Source organism: Mesoplodon densirostris, chromosome 8 (genome assembly GCF_025265405.1).
Source record: "Mesoplodon densirostris isolate mMesDen1 chromosome 8, mMesDen1 primary haplotype, whole genome shotgun sequence".
Lineage (NCBI taxonomy): Eukaryota > Metazoa > Chordata > Mammalia > Artiodactyla > Ziphiidae > Mesoplodon > Mesoplodon densirostris.
The window spans coordinates 97,327,939-97,350,006 of NC_082668.1; the positions used below are offsets into that span (position 1 = coordinate 97,327,939).

The window sequence follows — 22,068 nt, forward strand, 5'->3', positions numbered from 1 at the left end:
AGAGATAACCACTTTTATCCTTTTAGTGTATTTCTTTTCAGCTTCTTTTTTTGGTATACTGAAAAGTGTATTTGCAAAATTGGGATCATGCTAATTAAATATCCCCAAAATTTCACATATCAAATCATATACATATTTTCTTATAATTACACTTTAATGGCTGAGTAATATATTCTATCATATTGGGACTATAACTCGCTCAACATTTCCCTACTGAGGAAATATTAGGTTGTTTCCATTTTTTTCTCTTAGAAGTGTGTTTCAGTGAACATTGTGCATAGATGTTTGTCTTCATTTCTGTCACTTCATCATAATGAGTTTTGGGAAGTATTAGATGCTTTTGAGAAAATAAAGAACAGAACAAGTTTTATCCCCAACCTACTTTTGCCTTGCTGTTTCTAAAGTTGTTACATCGTACATTTCTTAAAATCACTCCTTTGAATCAAAAAAGTAGAGAAGACTGAAGAAACCTAATGTTTGAACAACAAAAGATAAGGTATTCTGATGGGAAAAGGTGGATCTTGTTATAAACATTATTTAAATTTAAACGATAGATGCTAACCTGTGTTGTGTGCCTCTAGCTGTGACAGGGAGTTCACAGCCACTTTGCATAGTGAACAATAAAGTAATTTTTTGGCTTTTTCTTCTTCTGATTCAGAAGCAACAGTACCAGGAGCTCCGTTTGTGCTCTTGGAGGGAGAAGTGGCTGCTCCAGGTGGTAGGGGTGTTGTACCAGGTTTGAGGAGAAATGAGCCACCTTCAGAGCTGGATGCCTGACTGGAACTGCTGACTTTCAACTTCCCTTTGTCTTCTAAGAGAGACACAGAGAGAGAATGTTAAGGCCTCATATACCATACAGACACAGACAAATTGACATAAAGGAATTAAAAATAGAAATCTGATTTCTAGATGTAGTTTTTAAAAAATTTTTATTTTATATTGGAGTATAGTTGATTTATCAATACAATGTTGTGTTAGTTTCAGGTGTACAGCAAAGTGATTCAGTTATACATAAACATGTATCCATTCTTTTTCAGATTCTTTTCCCATATAGGTTATTACTGAATATTGAGTAGAGTTCCCTGTGCTCTACAGTAGGTCCTTGTTGGCTATCTATTTTATATGTAGTAGTGTGTATATGTTAATCCCAACCTCCTAATATATCTCTCCCTGACCCCCCTTTCCCCTTTGGTAACCATGAGTTTGTTTTCTATGTGTAGCATTTTTTTCCAGCGCAGATTTTAGTTCATTGAGCTTGATTGAAAAAGAACTCCATGGCATCGGTTTCTGTATCAGGTCACCCCAAGATCATGATGACTCACGAAAAGTGACTTTGTTCTCCCACTTGCAGCAGGTAACTTTCTGTCTGATATCCCTGAGTTGTAAATTATGTTCCTTTAATAGATAGGGAAACCAGCTACCTTCCAATCTGATTAAATGATATGATGGTAACATGAAATAAGACAGGTAATGGTAGTTTCATTTGACTATTCATATTTTAATTACGACATGAACATAAAGTTAAAATTCAATTTTTACACCAAGTTAAATTTTAACCTTCAGGTGTAGGGCAGAGGCGAGGGAAGAAACATGGTTAATTTTGGTTATGATTAGTTAAGTTTTTGCTGCTCTTTGAATGGCAATGCGATTTATCCAAAATACAAGATTTAGAGATTGCATTCATTATACTTATTAATTACTGCCAGTCTGAATCATAAGTTTTAAATAATGACATTAACCACAAGCACAATATGAGGATTAGCCAAATCATTTACAGACATCTTGGCATTTTGATCATGTAGCTGCTAAATGTTTATAATCCTTGAGGCCCATGTGCAGGCTCTAAGAGGGGTCACAGTGACTTTAACAGAATCTAACACTTCACGGTTCATCTGCTATTCAAGACAGCCTCTGTTCAGTGGCTCCTTTGGGAAAGAAGCTGGAACTTCTAGGGCAACTGCAAAATCCATCACAAGTTTAATCCTAGTAGAGCCTTACTCTTAGAAAATATCTGTAGGTATGCTGATAAACTCTCATTAAGACAGAAAGGGGGACTTCCCTGGTGGCAAAGTGGTGAAGAATCTGCCTGCCAATACAGGGGACACAGGTTCGCTCACTGGTCCGGGAAGATCCCACATGCTGCAGAGCAACTAAGCCCGTGCGCCACAGCTACTGAGCCTACGTTCTAGAGCCCATGAGCCACAACTACCGAGCCCACGTGCCACAACTACTGAAGCCAGCGTGCCTAGAGCCCGTGCTCTGCGACAAGAGAAGCCACCGCAATGAGAAGCCCGCGCACCACACCAAGAAGTAACCCCCGCTCGCCGCAACTAGAGAAACCCCACGTGCAGTAATGAAGACCCAATGCAGCCAAAAATAATAAATTAATTAATTAAAAGAAGAAAAAAAAGAGAGAAAGGGAATTAAAACTGAAAATTTATTTGTTAGTTGCCCTAGCTAATTTGGAACCATGTACCGTGGACCTGGATGACCAAGAGGGAAGGAATGACGAGGGAAACAACAGTGAGGTTCTGTGTGTCTCTTCTCTATGTGGGGCAAACGAACGTTTTCACACACATCAAAAGTGAGGGGAGATCATATTTTTACTTAATTGATTTAGGGATCAGCCGTTGATTTCCATCCCTTTTTCCAAGCTGGATTCATCCATGTCAAGACTGGACATAGCAGGGATACTATAGACGAATTCCAGGTCTGGGTGGTGTTTGGAATAAAGGAATATTCAGATCCCTTTTAATCCTTGGTTTTCATAATCTATATTCCTTTTCAGCAAGTTTATTAAAACTTCAGGATGCCACAAAGTATGATGGAAAATATCTCAGACTTTTACTAAACTGACCTCAATAGTATGAGAGAAAGAAGTAAAATCATTCTTCCTAAATGGTAGTAGTAAGTAAATTAGATTGAAGATTATTTCAGGCCTGGTACTCTCTTATCTAGAAGGATCCCTCAGACTGAATCTGCAATTTTATAGAAATCACAAGGCACCAAAATAATTCAGTAATCTTAAGATTTGCCCCTATGGAATTGCTCAGTATTTTGTGATGGAATCTTAAGTTATTGCATAGCAAAATCCTTCCTGGCTTCAAGCATTTCATAAGATATTTTATATAAATTCGATCTAAAGAATCTGACATGTTTTAGATATTTACTCAGTCTTTTACTCATATCACTATTTTAATGTCCCTTATGTTGATCTCTCTCATACTCTTATATAGAATTTTATAATTTACAAAGTGCTATCACTTACATTATCTTTTTATCTCTTACAACTTATGACTTGTGAAAAAGTTTCAAAAAACTTGTGAAAAAGATAAGGCTGACAACGATTATTCCTACCTTAAAAATGTGGAAACTGAGGCTCATCAATATTAAATAATGTCCCACAGATTAGTAAGTAGCATAAGTGAGCATGATATTTTCTCTAAATATTCACCATGTAATGTATTAATCTTCCTGCACAAAGAGAGGACTTCATAAGGCATTAACATTATAAAAGGCATACATAAGTCACCTGGAGATGTGAAAAAGTTGTTGCTTTGTTTTACTATTATAGTTTAGTTTTAAAGCATATTTGCCTTAAACGAAAATACCTACACTATTCAACAATCATCTGATTCAGGTTACATTGAGAAGATGCACAGAATTGTATCTTTTTCTCTATATCCCTATTTCTTTAAGAAAAAATACACAGATTTCCTTTTTACATCTCCTTTTCAAAAGAGGTCATTTACTCATTAACAAATGCATATTAACAATATGCTAATTGCTGACAATGTGCTAGACACCGAAGAGGATAATAAATAAAGTAGGTGTAGACTTTAAGAAAGTAATAGTTTAGCAGAGGAAATGGATAGTCATTCAGAGATCTCGGATTTTTTACAGAAACTGGCAAGAGGCATGAGGGCATAGAATTGGAAGTAATTACTTTTGGTCAGGAAGAAAGACATTTTTCATAAAGGAAGTAGCATTCTGTCTAGGTTTTGAAGATGGGTTTTGAAGATCAGATTTAGATAAGTATAGAATAGGGTGAAAAGGAGTAGGAAGTGAATGGCTAGAAGTGGACATGTGAGGAAAGGCTTAGGTGTTAGAAAGCTTGGGGTTTGCTGGTGAATACCTGGTAGGTGAGGCTAGAAGATGGCAACAGGTTTAATGGGAGACACTATTATAAAGATGGACTGAGTCAGAAGGCAGAGAATATTTTAAAACTATTAAAGTAGATACTAGATACTAAGGGTAGCTGGTTTCCTTTTAAAAAATATTAAGAGGTGTGGAGTGATTAAGATTTACATGATTTAACATTTAGATAAATTATGTTTTAGTTTTTATGCCCTGGATAGGTCAGAGTCTTAACCTTTGAGAATATTAGGAACGCATTTTGACTTTGGAAATGTGTAAATGGCTCCATCATATGCAGGTAATTCTGCTACTGTATTGATACTAGATAGTCAATAAGACTGATCCTAAAATCAGGAAAGTCCCTGATGCAATAATTTATTTAAATTGTGGCATTCTTTCTGGATCTGTAAACTTATAAGCATCAAAGCCTAATTTTATTATTTCTCATTTTAATTGTTTGATATTTTTATCAAAGTCCATTACATTATTTCTCTGCCCTTACTGGCATTTTTAAAGCCTTCTTATTGTGTGTATTTGAAAGTTTAATTAATGTACTGTTTACTTCTGTTTCTTTTAATAAAGATGCATGTCATCTGGAACTTCTGGTTAATATGAATTCCATTTTCAAGTATTCCCTCACCTAATGTTAATTAGCAGGGCTTCTGAGAGTCTTAATTATTTCCTGATTACCAAACACCTTTTCTAAGGTTTTATCCGACAGGATTTTGAAGCAAAATTTGCTAAGCTACATCAGAATTGCCCTTTGTAACAAATATCCATAATTTATTCATCCAAGTGAATTTAGTTCTTCAAAGTAGCCTTCTTGGGAGGTCCCACTCTGACTCACTTATTTTCCAAAGCTCTAAACATTTTGAAAATCTCTCTTTTTGGAACTGTTTTCATATCCAGTTGATAAACCAGGTGAAGGAAGTCCATTTTCAATATTTATGTGTCACTCTTATTTTTTACTCCAAAAATTTTACTCAAATTAACCCAGCTTATTAGCTCTATTTCACTCAAATACAGCCTCAGAGCACTAATACTCTAACACAGAAGATGAAAAGAACATGCCAGAAGTCTGAAAGTAGTTTTCAGAAACTAATCCTGTTGGTAAATAGAAGAGCCATGTCCATTGATAGGTCTTAACTTTAAAAACAATTAAAATAATATTCTAACCACATCATAGATCTTATTTTGAAGTAGAACTTTGGAAGCTGTAATCAAATTTTTATTTCACTTATGAAGTTTACTCTTGATTTAATGTTATCAATATAAGAAGTCTTTTCTAATCAGGTTTCAACAGTTTACTAACAGATACATATTTTATACAATAAATTTATGCTTGATGTAGAAAATAAAGTCAGACAAACATTTAAAAAAATTAAAATCACCCATGATTCTATCATCTAAAATAAAAGTCAACAAACTTTTTTTTCAAAGCACCAGATGGTAAATATAGTGGGCTTTGTATGCCATACTGTCTCTGTTTCAACTTTGTACTGAACTTTGGTATTACAGCAGGAAAGCAGTCACTTGCACCTGTGATTCAATAAACTCTTTTTACAAAAAATAGGCAGCAGGCTAGATTTAGCCTGCAGGTAGTAGTTTGCCAATCCTTGACCTGGAATGATTATGTTTTGATATCTATTACTCCACACTATTTTTTAAACAAACATATGAATAGACAGAAACATAATATTCTGTAACTAACATTTGTTGCTTAGCAATAAATCAAGAATATCTTTCCATGTCAATAAATGTAGATAGAATTGGATCATGATTTATAAAACCAAATGATATTTACTTATATGGATGTACTATAATTTAGTCAACAAATCTTTTGGTGTTCGGGTTATTTCTGGTTTGCACTTTTACTAATGTTAAAAAGATACTGAGTGGGACTTCTATTGCCTCCATGTCAATCCCCTGTCAGACAACTTCAGGCCTTGGTGATCTGCCCGTCATACTAGGTGAGGTAGAGGAAAGGAAGGTTGGAGAGAGATGGGGCTGGGAATGGTTAGAACTCAAAGAACGTGCAACCTCAGTTTGGCATGGCCGAATGGGTTTTCTTTGGGTCAACAGGACATCTTGAAAGGTGGCCAGGCTTGAACCATGTTATTGGTACAGACACAAGAAGGCTGATGACCAGGACCCTGGCAGCAAGAGCCTGAGGAGTGGTGGGAACTGAGGAAGGATTGGAAGAACCACATGAAGACCTTACATATGGTCCTTGAGAAGCACCTGGACACCTACCACGGAGAAGGCATCAATGATTGGTCTTATGTACAACAGCATTTGCCCTCCCCCATCCCAATTACTTCTCCTATCCCTAAAAATTGGAAAGGGCAAGAATCAGAAATGATATGATGGGGAAGAAAGAAAGGGCAGGTTATGCCTCTTCCCGTGGTCCAACCTGAGCCAGGAGGAAGGGAGTATGCAACTGGATAAGAGCCTAAAGTTTCAAATAAGACTGGACTTTCTGATATCTGACAGTGTCTTTGAGGAATGAGAAAGTAAGATTCAACAGAGTATACAGGCAATCATGTTTGTACTCTGCTGAATTCACATATATTTGATAAACAATTTATATAAACAACATTGTGTACAGACATCTCTGTATACTTATCTGATAGTTTCCTCAGGACCTAAACTTTGAGGAGAAATTGCTGGATCAGAAAGCATGTACATTTTTGAGCTTGTGATGCACACTGCCAAATTGCCCTCCAGATGGTTATACAAGTTAATACTCTTAGAGCTTTGTAAGAGATTGCTGGCTTCCCTGTACCTTTACCAGCCTAAACGTCCATTGTTTTTGCCAATCTGACAGATGTAATACAGTATCTCACTGCCAGTTTGATTTACATTTATTTTTATACTAAACAGATTTGAATACCTTTTCATAAGATTAATGATGATTTGTGTTTCAAGGTAATTTTTTATAAAATTCTTAATTCTAAAAGGGAACAAAACCTTGAACTAAATGCATTTTTGGAAGTTAAAATTTTTATACTAGATAAGTAAATTTTACCATAATAACAATCTTCCTTTTATACACTAATATATATGTGTGTGTGTGTGTATTCTATTCAAGTATAGTTGATTTACAATGTTGTGTTAGTTTCAGATGTCCAGCAAAGTGATTCAGTTATATATACATATATATCTATTCCTTTTCAGATTCTTTTCCCTTATAGGTTATTACAAAATATTGAGTATAGTTCCTTGTGCTGGACAGTAGGTCCTCATTGGTTATCTATTTTACATATAGTAGTGTGTATATGTTAATCTCAAACTCCTAGTTTATCCTCCTTTTTCCCCTTTGGTAACCATTAGTTTGTTTTCTACATCTGTATACACAACTAATACTGTTAAGTTGGTTGGAGCATGGTTCTTAGAAGCTGAATTCAGGGGCTCGATCCTTATTTCAAGAAGTTTGCTTTTATGTAGAACAAAAAAAAATGGCCAAATAGCTGCTCCAGGCAGTTATATCTTCGAGTGATAGTAAAAGCAGCAATAATAGTCACAAATTAATAGCTGACACTAATTGAATACTCACTATAGACCAAGCAGTATGGTAAGAACTTATATTCATTATCTCACTTATTTTTCATACACTCTAATGAGGTAGACATTTTACTATCTGTACCTTTTTATTTCTTTTTTATTGAGGTATAGCTTATATACTGTAAGGTACATACATTTTAATGAATTTATACATATGTATACATTTGTGTAAACATAGATATAAAGAAGATACAAGATATTGATATATAAGATATAAAGATATAGAATGTTTCTTCCACCCAAGAAGGCTCCATTGAACCCCCAAGCAGTTGATACTCCCCCTCTCCTCATAGATAACCACCATTCTTATCACTATCAATTTAGATCAGTTTTGCCTTTTTTTTTTTTTTTTTTTTTTTGCGGTACGCGGGCCTCTCACTGCTGTGGCCTCTCCCGTTGTGGGGCACAGGCTCCGGACACGCAGGCTCAGCGGCCACGGCCCACGGGCCTAGCCGCTCTGCGGCATGTGGGATCCTCCCGGACTGGGGCACGAACCCGTGTCCCCTGCACTGGCAGGTGGACCCTCAACCACTGCGCCACCAGGGAAGCCCCAGTTTTGCCTATTTTTGAACTTCATATAAATGGAATCACCCAGTATATATTATTTTATGCCTGGCTTCTTTCACACAACATTATGTCTATGAGATTTATCCATATTGTTGCACATAGAAGTTTGTATTTTTCCTAATGGCTGGATAGTATACATTGTATGACTATGCCACAATTTATTTATCTACTTTACTATTGATGAGCATTTGAAATGTTTCAGTTTTTGGCTATTTTGAGTAATGCTACTATAAATATTCTTATAAATGTTTTTGGTAGACATAGATACTCATTTATGTTATCTATATCTATGTCTATATAGATATATATATCTTTAGTAGATTCTGAAGAGTTTTCCAAAATGGTAGTACTGATTTATATTTCTACCAGCAATGTGTGAGAATACCAATTGTTCCACATTTGCTCTAACAAATAGTATCAGTGTTTTCAGTCCTTTTGATTTTAGCAGTTCTGGTGGAGTTGTGGTGGTACCTTATTTTGGTTTTATTTTGTATTTCCCTAATGACTAATGATATGGAACACCTTTGCCTTTTTTTTTTTTTTTTTTTTTTTTGGAACGCAGGCCTCTCACTGTTGTGGCCTCTCCCAGTGCGGAGCACAGGCTCCGGACGCGCAGGCTCAACGGCCATGGCTCACGGGGCCCAGCCTCTCCGTGGCATGTGGGATCTTTCCGGACCAGGGCATGAACCCGCGTCCCCTGCATCGGCAGGGGACTCTCAACCACTGTGCCACCAGGGAAGCCTTTTTTGCACATTTTTATAGGCTAATTGTATATCCTCTTTTATGAAGTGCTTGGTCAAATTTTTCGCCCATTTTTTAAATAGTAGATTCTCAGCTTTTTTCTTATTGATTTATAGGAATTCTTTATATAGTCCAAACAGGAGTCCTTTGTCAGATACATGTATTACAAATCATCTCCCAGGTAATGGTATGATTTTCTCTCTCAAAATGTATTGTAACTACAATTGTTCAAGAAGAAAAACAACCAAGGCTTGGACAGATTAAGTTACTTCCCACAGGTCATTGAATTACTAAATGGTAGAGCATGGATTCAAATACAGTCTTCTGAATCCTGAGCCAGTGCTTCTTATTGCTCTTCTGTTTTGAGGGAGTAGAGACTAAGGATGCTCAATCTCAGTAATACTTTCTTGAAGGCCTGACACTGTTGAATAAAGCTGAGTGGATGGTATTATCTTTGTATATCTTTGTTAAATGATGCCATACAAAGCATAGCACATTATGGGCAAAACTTGCTGAGAACCAGAAAAATAAATGTTTTAATACAGTTTCTTTAAGGTTGCAACTTTGCATGTAACCTAGGAAAGCAAAAGACAATAGCTTTTAAAGAAGGCATTTCAAGCAAAATTTTGCTTAGGTGTTTTTTCTTCTTTGAGTTCTCACTTCTTGGCTAATTTCCCAACAAAGAAGGTCTCTGATTCTCTATGTGAAGTAAAACTTTCCTTGCATTTTTGCCTTTGATAACACATGTCTTGACTTATCAAGCTGTACAAATTACAACTACTAATAGGTATCATTTTCTGCCACTGAGAAATGGCAAAGATTTAAAAATTATAAGCGAGGGGAAGATAAGATATAGCGCCTGCTTGACGGGAGTGTAAAGCAGCATAACCATTCTGAGACGTATGTGAAGTTCATACCATTTCACCAAGTAAGTCCCATCTAAGAATATATCATAAGGAAATAACCATCTATCTCTGCAACAAATTTAATAATTATTGCATACCTGTGATATGGTATACACTATTCTAGGCTCTGAAGTTAGAGGTGAAAATATATGTGTATAATATATACCAAATCTTTGACTCAATGAAATTAATTTTCTAGTGGGAAAGGCAGAAAAGTATATATGTATATTTACACATATACACATATGCTTTTGTTATATACACATTTATAAAATATATGTTAAATATATATAAGCATGTATAAAACATGTTCATATTTTATATTTATATTATATATAAAATCACATAAAATTATATATAAAATATGTGTATAATATATACATATATGTATATATCATATATATACATATATATGATATATATGTATATATGTGTGTAATACATACATATATATGCATATGTGTGTGTGTGTGTGTGTATATATATATATATATATATATATATATATATATATATATATATAGTCTCATAGTATTAAGTGTGCTAAGAAGAAAAATAAAGCATGGCATGGTAATAGAGTCAGTTCAAGCCTGCCTGAAGAGGTAATATTTGACAGACACTTGAATGAAATAACAGGAATTCTGGGAAGAAGAGCATTCCAGGAAGAAAGCATAGCAAGTACAAAAACCTTGAAATGAAGCAAGCAAGATCAAGGTGAGTGGGGAGAGTGTGAATGCAGGCTGTGCGGTGCGACCAGGGCCGAGATCACATACGGTCTGGTAAAGCATGAGAGAAATCTGGATGTAATCTGTGATTTCTGAGCAGGAGAGAGAGGTGATCTGAGTCATGTTTTCATAAGATCATTTTGACTGCTATGGGGAGAAGAGCTCGTGCAAGAATAACCACATGGAGGTGAGTTTGGAGCCTAATGTAGCTGTCCATAGGGAGCCGATGGTGGCTTCGACCAGGGTGGTAGTAGAAAAGTGAGCAGTACGTTCAGGATATATCTGTGGGTAGAAACCACCAGACTTACCGACTGATTAGATGTGAGGTGTCAGAGAAAGAGAGGAATCAACGATTACTACCAAGGTTTTGCCATGAGCACTTGGTGAATGGTGGTGGTATCATTCACTGAGATTAGAGATAATGGTATTTAGGATGGTAACCAACCTTCCTGGTCTCTCAGCCAGGAAAACTTGGCTATGCGTAATTCCATTCCTGACTAATAAACCTCAAGCAAGTGACTTAAGTGATCTGAAAATGTGCAAAATACTACCATTTCCTCCTCGGGCTCTAAGAACCAAGAAGATCGTAAAGGTGAGGCAAGGGCTTCAGGTGGATGACACAATGAAAGGTAATAGTTTGGGGGCCTAAGCTCAAGTGACTCACAGTTAGTGCTAATGAGATCAAGGTCATGGGTTCTGTTCCATACTCAGGGACTGTGGATATCTAAATCCATGTCTTTTGACTGAAAAAAAAAATGTGTACCAGTCTTTACAAGTAAATCACCACAACTGGACAATCTGAGCTCACACCCCAGGCCCTAAAGCAATGATTATAATTTTTAATATTTTAGGAGCAATATTATTCATTCATTTGTATATTATTTTTATCATTATGGTTTTAAAAGACAAATTTTGAATAGAGTTTTAATATGTGTATTTTGCTTTCAGTGAAAATGCAACAGGTTTTCTGTTTATTGTGTAGTCATCTACCATTTGTCAGAGAGTTTTCGAAAAACTATGAGCCTTGTTCACTGACACCTACCAACGTCTTTCCAAGATAAGCGTTCCAGAATATCAAAGGAGTTCCAAAACTTGAGAAAAGTGCTCAGGAAACCAAGGCTACAATTTCAAGAGAATCATACTTTGTGCTTTCTGAGGTCACTGAAGGATACTGGTTGTCAGTTTTTACAATAATTTTTCTTTTTATATTTAGTATTGTACTAAAAGGATTAGGCAACAGAGACATGCAGTGAAAGGACTGCTGGTCATATTCTTTCCTTTTTTCACAAGCACCTTGTCTAGCATCTCATTATTGTTTCATAAAACAAAGCAATGCCCAGATTACTGCTCAACACTCATTAAAGCAAGTTAGTTCACTTTGATACGGAATTCTGAAATCATTCTCTTCTGCTTTATCTTCCTACTTTCTCAGTAACGAGAAATTAATGGGTGTCAGTCAGAGGACCTACCTACCTTTTTCTTTTTTAATCTACTATTATTATTATTTTTTTAGGGTCTTCAGTTGCTGCACCCAGGATCTTTCCGTTGAGGTGTGCAGGCTTCTCTCTAGTTGTGGCGTGTGGGCTCTGTAGTTGTGGTACGTGGGCTCTAGAGCTCACAGGTTTAGTTGCCCAGCAGCACATGGGATCTTAGTTCCCTGACCAGGGATTGAACCCACGTACCCTGCATTGGAAGGAGGATTCTTAACCACTGGAACACCAGGGAAGTCCCCAGAGGACCTATTTTCTTAGCGTGGTCTTGTGAGGAATGAAGCTGAAAAGCCCATGGGGCTCTGTACCAGACAAAGAAACACTGCAAACCTGTATGTATGTCAACTCATGTGCTGCAGAAGACTTCTTAAGCCTTTGCCTCACTTGTCTCCTCCTTATCTACATTTTGACACAGTACAAGTGATAGAAACCACTAACTGATGACAGATATTTTAACGTTTAAGGTAGAATTCTACTAAGATAGGTAATGGATTTGCAGGGGGAAAATAAAGCAGCAGCACATGAGCTGCAAGATGAATAAGCCAGTTTGGTACCTTGGAGTTCTTTGCAAGACAAAATGTAATTAGAGATGTACAGACGCTAGAGCATCATCACTATATCAGTGGATGCACAAAGAAAGGAAGGTTCATTTTGTAGTCTAACAGGACTGCATCTGTTAAGTGAGCGGGAAGAAAAGACTATATTGCAGATAATGTTCAGATTATTTTGCCTCCCTTTATTTATTAGATGTTTTCTTGGAAGGTGATGGCAAAAAGATCTTGGAAAATTTAGTAATAATTTGAATGCACCTTTTAAAAGACGTTTTTGAAAGCAGAGCTCTTTGGGTAATGTAATAACTACACACACTTATTTTTAAATTCTGTAAACTTACAGATTAGATTTGCTTAATTAAAAACATATACAGTGAAAAAGTTATATACCTGGAGAACAGGTCAATAAATCAGACAAGTGGGAAAACAGTGATAGTATAAGGGAAATATACACAGTCAGTCAGCTTCCCCATGGAAGCTTTACCCTTTTTCTTAAGTCCTCTATTAATACTGCAAATCTCTCATGAGCAAATGTCTGGTCTCCTATTTCTGAGAGAAATGGGGAAGCTCGATGAGTTTACCACTGATGTTACAGTTTCTTCCCTCTGTACCTATTTTGTTTGCATCTCTGAGGAAAAGGTATCTGCTTCCACCTGGACTCTCTATCTTTTAATCTTGTCTATCTTTCCTATAGTTCTAACTACTTTGTTTCTATGGGGTCCTTTCTGTTTACAAAATGCTAAAACTTCCATGTTCCAAAGTCATTCCCTAACTTGGTTCACTCCTGGAACTTTCCATTTGCCTTCTCCTTGACGCTGAATTTGAAGTGGTCCTGTGAGGTGGCCCTTTCCACTTCCTCTCTTCCTGTCCATCCTTACCCTCCTGCAGAAGCCAGGGGTCTCCCTTCAGTCTTCTCTTGCACTGGGCACAAGTTCCTTCCTGAAATGCTCTCCCCACTTGATGTCCACAACTCTGCCCTTCCCTGGTTCTCCTTCAGCCTCAAGAACAGCTAATTCCAGGACCTGTTCAACAGCTCCTATTCTTCTGTCTGCCCCTAAGTGTTGGCACTCCTCAAGGTCAGTTCTTGTCCTCTTCTTGAGCATTATGTGATCTAATTCACTCCAATGACTTCCTCTACTACATTGACATAGATTCCAAAATCGACAGGTGAAATCTCTACCTTCCTCACAGACTCAAGACCCCCTTTTCCCTAACAGTTGGTGGGACATCTGTTTCTAGATATTTCCTGGGTACTTCAAACTCAACATGTCTGATACTGAATGGATGAGCTGCTCCACATAGGGACCCGTCCAAGCAGTCCCCATATCAACTGATGACATTACAGTTGTATATTAGAATTGTCAGCAAAGACTCTTGAATTCTGCCCTCTTTTATTCTTCCCTCCTTCTACATTTAATGAATGACCAAAGTTTATTGATACTATCTTCTAAATACCTCTTCTATCAGTCTTATTCACATTTTCATCCAGCAGATATTTATTCAGCCTCTACCATGTGCCCACTGCCTTACTTCAGGCCCTCATTTATTCTCCCTGGATTATCATAAAACTTCTTTATAGGTCTTGTTACTTCTAGTCTACTCTCCAAGTCTTTCCCCCTCCTTCCCTGCTCTATGTTCTCAATAAACCTTTTCATATAATTATATTTTGATCTTACATTAACTATAATTTTTTCACACTTTCACACATTTTATCCTGGTAATTTATTACCAGGATAGAGATATTCTTGCATCCTAGAAAAATATCTTAATTCAATTTGGGGTCCAGTATACAGAAAACCATAGGTGGGCAATAAATTTGTTGAAATAAGGAATGTTCAATTCATTGCAGTGCTTTCTAGCCTCACAAGTAAAAATACTAGAAAAATTCACTGTTAATAGCTGAATCATAACTAGTAAAATGAATATAGATAGAACAGATAGATAAATACATTTCATCTGTTGATTATGTAAAATACTTGTATTATTGTTTCCAAAGATTATATATATATACATATGTATATATATATATATATATATACATATATATATATATGTAAGCAATCAATATTTAATGTCTTTTGAGGTTGAAACAATTCTCTTAAGAATGACATCTCCTTGAAGTGTACTAGGACAGAGGCATAACAACAAACACATTCCTTTTTGCCAGATCCACTATTTCGAGGTTTGATAAAATGAATAAATCTATGGATTTCATTATCTCCTTTACTAAGAATCCTATACAAACTTACATATAAATATTAAGCATGTACCTTTGCCAGAAAATCTAACGTATATGTGAAAACACAAATATCACAAAAGTATAGCCAGTCCTCTTTGCAACTTAACTGATGTCCTGGTCTCTGGCAATGTTTCTCATGGGTTTTATGTTTGGAAACTCATCAGAAGTTTGTAGCCCAACAACCCACCTGACCAATGTTGTAAGCAGTCAGTAACAAATTACATCGTACTATATTCATCTGAGTTATCAACAATTACACAATCAATATATTTATGCAATAATGTTCTTCAAGGAATTCCAAGTACTATGTCTTGTGGTATTATTTAATTTTCCCCACCCTTTAGATAACAGATGTCCATCACTGAAGGTGTCACTATGCAGGCTTTGTACCTTAGTGATGATACCACTCATGACCAACCCAAATCCCCAAGGCACATAACCTTTAGCAGGTGGCCTGAGACTGACCCAGTATACTGGAAGTCCTTTAGTCACCCATTTAGGCTTCCTCCAACTAGATGCCTCATTTAGACTTGATGTAATTCCAAGTGTCCCCAAGGGTTACCCACATAGTATAGTATTGTCTGACTTATCTCACAACACCTGCTATTTAGCTCACTTGCTTTGATAGTCACAGGACTTCTTGTTGGAAAATGTTTGATCTCAATGCCCCACTTGAGGGTAAATTGCTGGACCACTTTGGAAATGAAAAATATTCTCTATATGGCTTATGCCATTTTGCAGGTGTGGAAAACAAAGCAAAGGACTTGCATGACAATCCCAGAAACATCAAGAAGTCAAGGACCAACATGGAAATTAAAGCTAGTTTTTGAAATTCTCAGAGCACTAAAATATTATACATTGGGCCAGTTTGATGCTGGTGGGCCCTTCCCATCCAATGCCATGTTACCATGCCTCTAGCTAAATTCCAGAAACCCTGTATCTGCAAGCATGGTTTATCACCATGAAGCTTGCTAATTCCTAATTAACTATGTTGTTGTCTAATTTTCATATCTTGGCCTTCAGACTAATCCTGGAAGCAGGGAAAATGATCTATAAATGAAAGTGACTCTACTGAATCAGAATCTGTATGCCCTTATGTTAAAAAAACAAAAAAGCTTATTTATTTTAAGTAACTTAGGACCCATGAAAGTCAGGTGACTAATTTCATAAGTTTAAAACAGGTCCTGTGCTGTAATTTTCTGCCAGTCTCAATCCTGACCTAGGGTATCCCTGCCCTTTCCATATGAAAGCCTAAGTCAATCAGATTCTCGCCATTGGGCTACACCCTGCAGTGATTTTGTGGCCCAGTGAAATGACAGTCATTACCCTCCTTGTCTGAGTACCACATGACAACTGCCCCATTGTCCCCTGTGCCACTTTGTTGGAGAGCAGAAGCTGCCAGTCTCACACTCAGATAAAACAGTGGCATCTCCAAATATCTCCATGTTGGAAACTGGCAGCCTACACTCTGTATCAGTGAGCTGGCACTGACATTAGTGAACTTGTCACTTCTAAGCAAGCACAAAAGAGGGCTTGTTTGCTAGAGCTTTCATCTAATGAACAGCTTTCTCCTATTTTGTATAGTTTTCCAGCCATTTGACTTGTACAATAGAGAAATCATATTTCAACTTCTTCAGGTTGAAAAATTGCCCCTTTTCTGATTTGTCACCAAGAGATGAGAAACAGTTATTTCTGAGGCAGCTTTATTATGGAAAATAGAATAAGTAACTCATGTCACTCAAATCAAATCCCTCAGGGAGTAGGTCCAGTAGCGATTCAAAAGCCAGGAATAAGATTAAAAACTAATTTTCTAGGTGGAATGAGGAGCAGGTTCTTTCTCTTCTAAACTAATGGCCCTTCACAGAGGAAACATTCATAAGGTACAAGGGAAACATGTGAATTCTGCTCCTCCCACCTTCTTCCTCTCTAGATGCAGACTTAAGGGTTTAGCTTTGATGCTCCAGGCAGGGTGCCACTCACACTGTCCACGGAAAGGTCAGCCTGAGAGGTATTGAGGAAACTGAGTCTCTCATCTAAAAAAATATATCTTTATCTAATAGAGAAAATATTTTAAAAATTACTGTCAGCCAACAAGTTTATTGCCTCAGGCTGCTTGCAGGGAGATAGGGAGATGGGCTTTTACTCTTTATGGACCTAACTGGGTACTGCTGCCCTAATGACACTATGCAGACATTCAGCAGCTGGACTGCTCAGGTGTAAGAAAACTACTAACCCTTTAAAAATATATTGCTAAAAGGCAATCATACTTTTACATTTTGAATCTAGCATTTCTACTTAAATTCAACATGCTGCTTTATTGCAAAGTTGTCAAAGCCAGCTTTACATCTAAGACCTATAGGTTGCAGGAGAAAGTCTGTTGACCACAAAAAGTCTCCTTTAAAAAGTGAGATTAGGGCTTCCCTGGTGGCGCAGTGGTTGAGAGTCCGCCTGCCGATGTAGGGGACGCGGGTTCGTGCCCCGGTCCGGGAAGATCCCACATGCCGCGGAGTGGCTGGGCCCGTGAGCCATGGCCACTGAGCCTGTGCGTCCGGAGCCTGTGCTCCGCAACGGGAGAGGCCACAAGAGTGAGAGGCCCGCGTACGTAAAAAAAAAAAAGTGAGATTAATTCAAGAGGCCTGGGCCTCCAAAGGCGTTTGCCTGGGGTGTCTTATCATACGAGGTCCCTTAGGGATACTGCAACGTGGGGACTTATGACTGTGACCATGAGGAAATTGAACAAGAAAGAGATATGACATTGTATTGCAGACTGTGAGCCTCCCAACTATAATACAAAACAAATGGCTATGAGTTTCTTTCCCATCCTACCTGTGCCCCAAGGTATATAAACTTCATCAAGTCATTAGATGAAGCTATTATGCAAGTAACATAGTCTACGGAGAACAGAGAAAAAAAAAAACCCATTATCCTCTCATACTAAACAGGAGTTTTTAACCTGGGGTCTGTGGACTTCCAAGGGGTCCATGAGTTCACAGGATCCATGAACTTGGATGATAAAAAAATATAAATATTTTCATTTATCTCTAATTGAAATGCATCATATCCCTTCAATTATAAATGAAGGCAACAAACTACAGCAGTCTTGGTAGTACATTTAACTTTGTCACCCATAGAAGTCAGATATTTTCATCAGATATTACAGTTGTTATAGAAAGGTTAAAATACTCTTTATGTTTGTCAACATTTCAAAATTATGGCAGATATTAGACCTGTTAGATCTTATTAAATGCATTATTGCTATATTACCATATCATAACAAAGATTGACAACTGGTCGGAATTCATTTTACAGATGTAAAAACACCATTCAGAGAATAGGCTTCACTAGTCAGCCACAGGAATACATGGCACAAAAAGATGTTAAGAATCTCTGTGTTTATACCCATCACTCCATTCTGCCTTCATTTGTGTCCCTAGCCATCATTTCAACCACTTCCTTACCAACATCCTAAATTCCTTTTCTTGTCCCCAAGTGTCCTTTCATTGCTTCAGGTGTTTAAACAGGGCAGTCTTTCACATCTCAAGTTGTATGGGGTACTGGTCCTTCTGATGAGAATCCTCTTCCCCTCCACCCCTAAACCAGAGCCTTTGTTTGCCTGGCTAACATCTTCTTTCCCACTAGGTAGAGAGAGCTTAAATCCCCTGCTTAAGCCTTCCCTTCATTCCCAGACTAGGTCAGCGTCCCATTCTTTTCATCAACCTTGTTATCATTTGTTCAGTATTACCCTTCCAGACAATATGCTCTCATGAGGGCAAAGCCCAGGTCTGCCTGGTTCACTATCATATACCCAGTGCCTAGCATGAGGGGACTATCAAGCCCCTATTCAGAGGGGGCTCAATAAATATGTACAAATACAGGTACCAACAAACCATTTTGTAACTTTTTTTTTTTTTTTTTTTTGCGGTACGCGGGCCTCTCACTGTTGTGGCCTCTCCCGTGGCGGAGCACAGGCTCCGGATGCACAGGCTCAGCAGCCATGGCTCACGGGCCCAGCCGCTCCATGGCATGTGGGATCTTCCCGGACCGGGGCATGAACCTGTGTCCCCTGTATCGGCAGGGAGACTCTCAACCACTGAGCCACCAGGGAAGCCCCATTTTGTAACTTTTGATTTAATATATTTTGTAACTTTTTGATTTAATGTATTACACTCTTGTTTCATGTTGTTACTTTTATTTACTTTAAAGCTGCATAATATTCTATTGGGTATAAGTACTTTAGTTAAATAATCTCCCTAGTATTGATCATCTTGTTTTCAGTTTTCACTAATACAAATAATGTTGTGATGAGTGCCTTCATGTATATCATTTTATTTTTCTTGCTTTGTATTTAGGATCATTTCCTTGATGTAAACTACAGGAAGGGGAATTAATTGGTCTAATGGAATGAACATTTTTATGGTTCTTGATTTATTCTATGATGTTGTTTTCCAAAAGGGTTCTCATTTAAAATGCCATAAAATAATATAAACAGAACATCTGCTAATGATTTTTCAAAGTACTTAAAAATTTTTTTTACTGGATATTAAACATTGAGTCTATGGGTTAGTCAAAAACCTGGGTAAAATTTTTTTTGAAAAGAGTAAAATAAATAACTTTTCTTTAACTCAAAATGTAGTACACTAATTAATTTCCACATTGAGTAAAAATATTTTATTTGTTAACAGAGAGCTAAGAACAAAGATATTGTGCTTGGGAAGACAAATTATTTTAACTTAGATATGGTCATTTTGCTAGTTAAATGGGCAAAAATCATAAGACTCTGACCGAAGTTCAAATTTTTGAAAGCAAGGAATAAAATAATCTCTATTGTGACAAGAATTCTGTCATTTCACATTTAAAAGAAAAAGAACATAATTTCTAGAGAAGTAATTAATAGCATACAAGAAACAAAATAAAATTTGCACACTAAGAATTTTTTTTGTTAGATGTTAGAAGTAAAATGTATGGGCTGACAAATATCTCCTTATTTACTGACAAGCCAGCAGGGACTTGTCAAGCAGGGGCATGTTTCTCATTCTGATTACATCCCCCCTCCTACTCCTTTGATCTCCGTAGCCAACCCCGGGCTCCAGGCAGGGCTGCTTCTTCACGGTAGTACCCAGTTTTCTTCCTCAACAAATGAAGATATGTTGGGTTGTCCCTTGTTTTAATACTGTAGCTACACACAGAACAGAGCGTTGACCTAGGAGGTGGGGCATCCATCTTACTGAATATGAAGAAAGAGAGCTAACCAGTGTCTTCTTGTCCTGTCCATATTTTAGGGAGGGTACCAGAGCTTCCCCTGTTAAATTGTTCTTAATGATATTAATGTAATATATGCTGACTCTGTGACTGCTGTGTGCAGGATGGAGTACCAGGAGCTGCAGGGGACATAATGGATGAGATACATTAACCAGTGGAAGAATGAGTAGAAAGACATTTCCTCCATTACACAAAAATGTGAGGAAGGGGCTTCCCTGGTGGCGCAGTGGCTGGGAATCTGCCTGCTAATGCAGGGGACACGGGTTCGAGCCCTGGTCTGGGAGGATCCCGCATGCCGCGGAGCAACTAGGCGCCTGAGCCACAACTACTGAGCCTGCGCGTCTGGAGCCTGTGCTCCGCAACAAGAGAGGCCGCAACAGTGAGAGGTCCGTGCACCGCGATGAAGAGTGGCCCCCATTTGCCGCAACTAGAGAAAGCCCTCACAGAGAAACGAAGACCCAACACAACCAAAAAATAAATAAATATACATAAATAAATTTTTTTAAAAATGTGAGGAAGATCAAGAAGGTCATTCCACATCTTTAAATGCCCCACTGGGAGAGTCAGATCATCAAGTCTTAATGTCCTCGAATGAAAACACAAATGCAAATAATTACCATGAGCTAATAAAACAAGCACATAAAGGGATGTAAGTGTAGGGATGTAACTGTTGCATGGCCTGAAATGATCGTAGATTCAAAAGGAAAGAGTCTGGAAATTTCTTTGAATAAATGGTTGCTTTTTATGGCTACTATTTATTGACTGTCTATTACGTGATAGGCAGTGAGCCAGGAACATTTATTAGTTCATCATTCCTGGCAACAACCCTGGGAGGTAGATATCAGCTCTCCCATTTTATAGATGGGGAAATAGAAGGTCAGTGAACGTTACTTGGTCAAGGTTATATGGTCAGTGAGAGGTGGAGTGAATCAAGCTCATGCTCTTTCTACTATGCTATACATGCAAAGTAGGTAAGTGCTCTCAAAAATCCTACCATAGTTAATACATCTTTATCCAAAGCCACTCAAAACTTGATTTTTTAAAAAATAAAACAGTTGTAAAATAGGATGGGGAAAGAAATAACACACCTTTCTGAGCTGTCAGACTTCTGGAAGTGTCACCTAGTGAAAAAGAATCTCAAACAGTTTTCAAAAAGCATGTGCAGTAAAGCCCATGAACCTTCATCTAAAGGCAGCATATCATGTTAGTGAATTCGAGGGACCGCCTAGGTGAGACCTTGAAACTACTTTTCATCTGAACGACTCTGAGCCATTATTTCCCCTCTCTAGGTCTCATTTTCTAGTATCCAACAAAGGATTGTTATAATTAAATAAGATAGTCTATATAAAATGTTTAGCACAGTGGTATCAAGCACATAATGATACACATTAATTATCAGTAGTACTGCTGTTAAAGTTATTTTTTGCATATAAGTCTAATAAGCTTGGATCTGGTTTTCTAGAATATACTATATTGGGTACAGCATAATGAAAGATGATGATAGCTGACTACCACAAGGGGCAGTTGTCACCTCTCACTGAAATCAGCAAGAAGGGACAGCTGAAATAAGACCCCACAGGAGGACCAAAACCAAACAGGCAAACTGTAAGAATATCAATAAGAGTTGCTTTAATCATGCTTTACACTTTGCAAAGCCCTTTCACAATCATTTCATTTGATTCATGCAACACTGCTGTTTTGTAGGGAGGGCATTCCCACTTTACAAATGGGAAAAGAGAGGCTCAGAGAATTTAATGCCTTCTCTAGAATCATAGCTAGTCAAAAGAGCAAAGAGTACCACTGTCTATATAGATCTGCTGTCCAATATGGTAGCCATGTGTGGCTACTTAAATTAAATAAAATTAAATATTCAGTTGCTCAGGAGCATAA

General features: G+C 37.4%; 1 protein-coding gene across 1 annotated transcript in view; it reads right to left on the reverse strand.

Moving 5' to 3' along the window:
* Nucleotides 1-22,068, reverse strand: part of ZNF385B (zinc finger protein 385B) — a 327,360-nt gene that overhangs the window by 2,745 nt on the left and 302,547 nt on the right. The window contains exon 7 of the mRNA XM_060106809.1: nucleotides 563-811. Within this exon, the coding sequence (XP_059962792.1) occupies nucleotides 563-811 (249 nt within the window). The remainder of the gene's footprint in view (nucleotides 1-562; nucleotides 812-22,068) is intronic.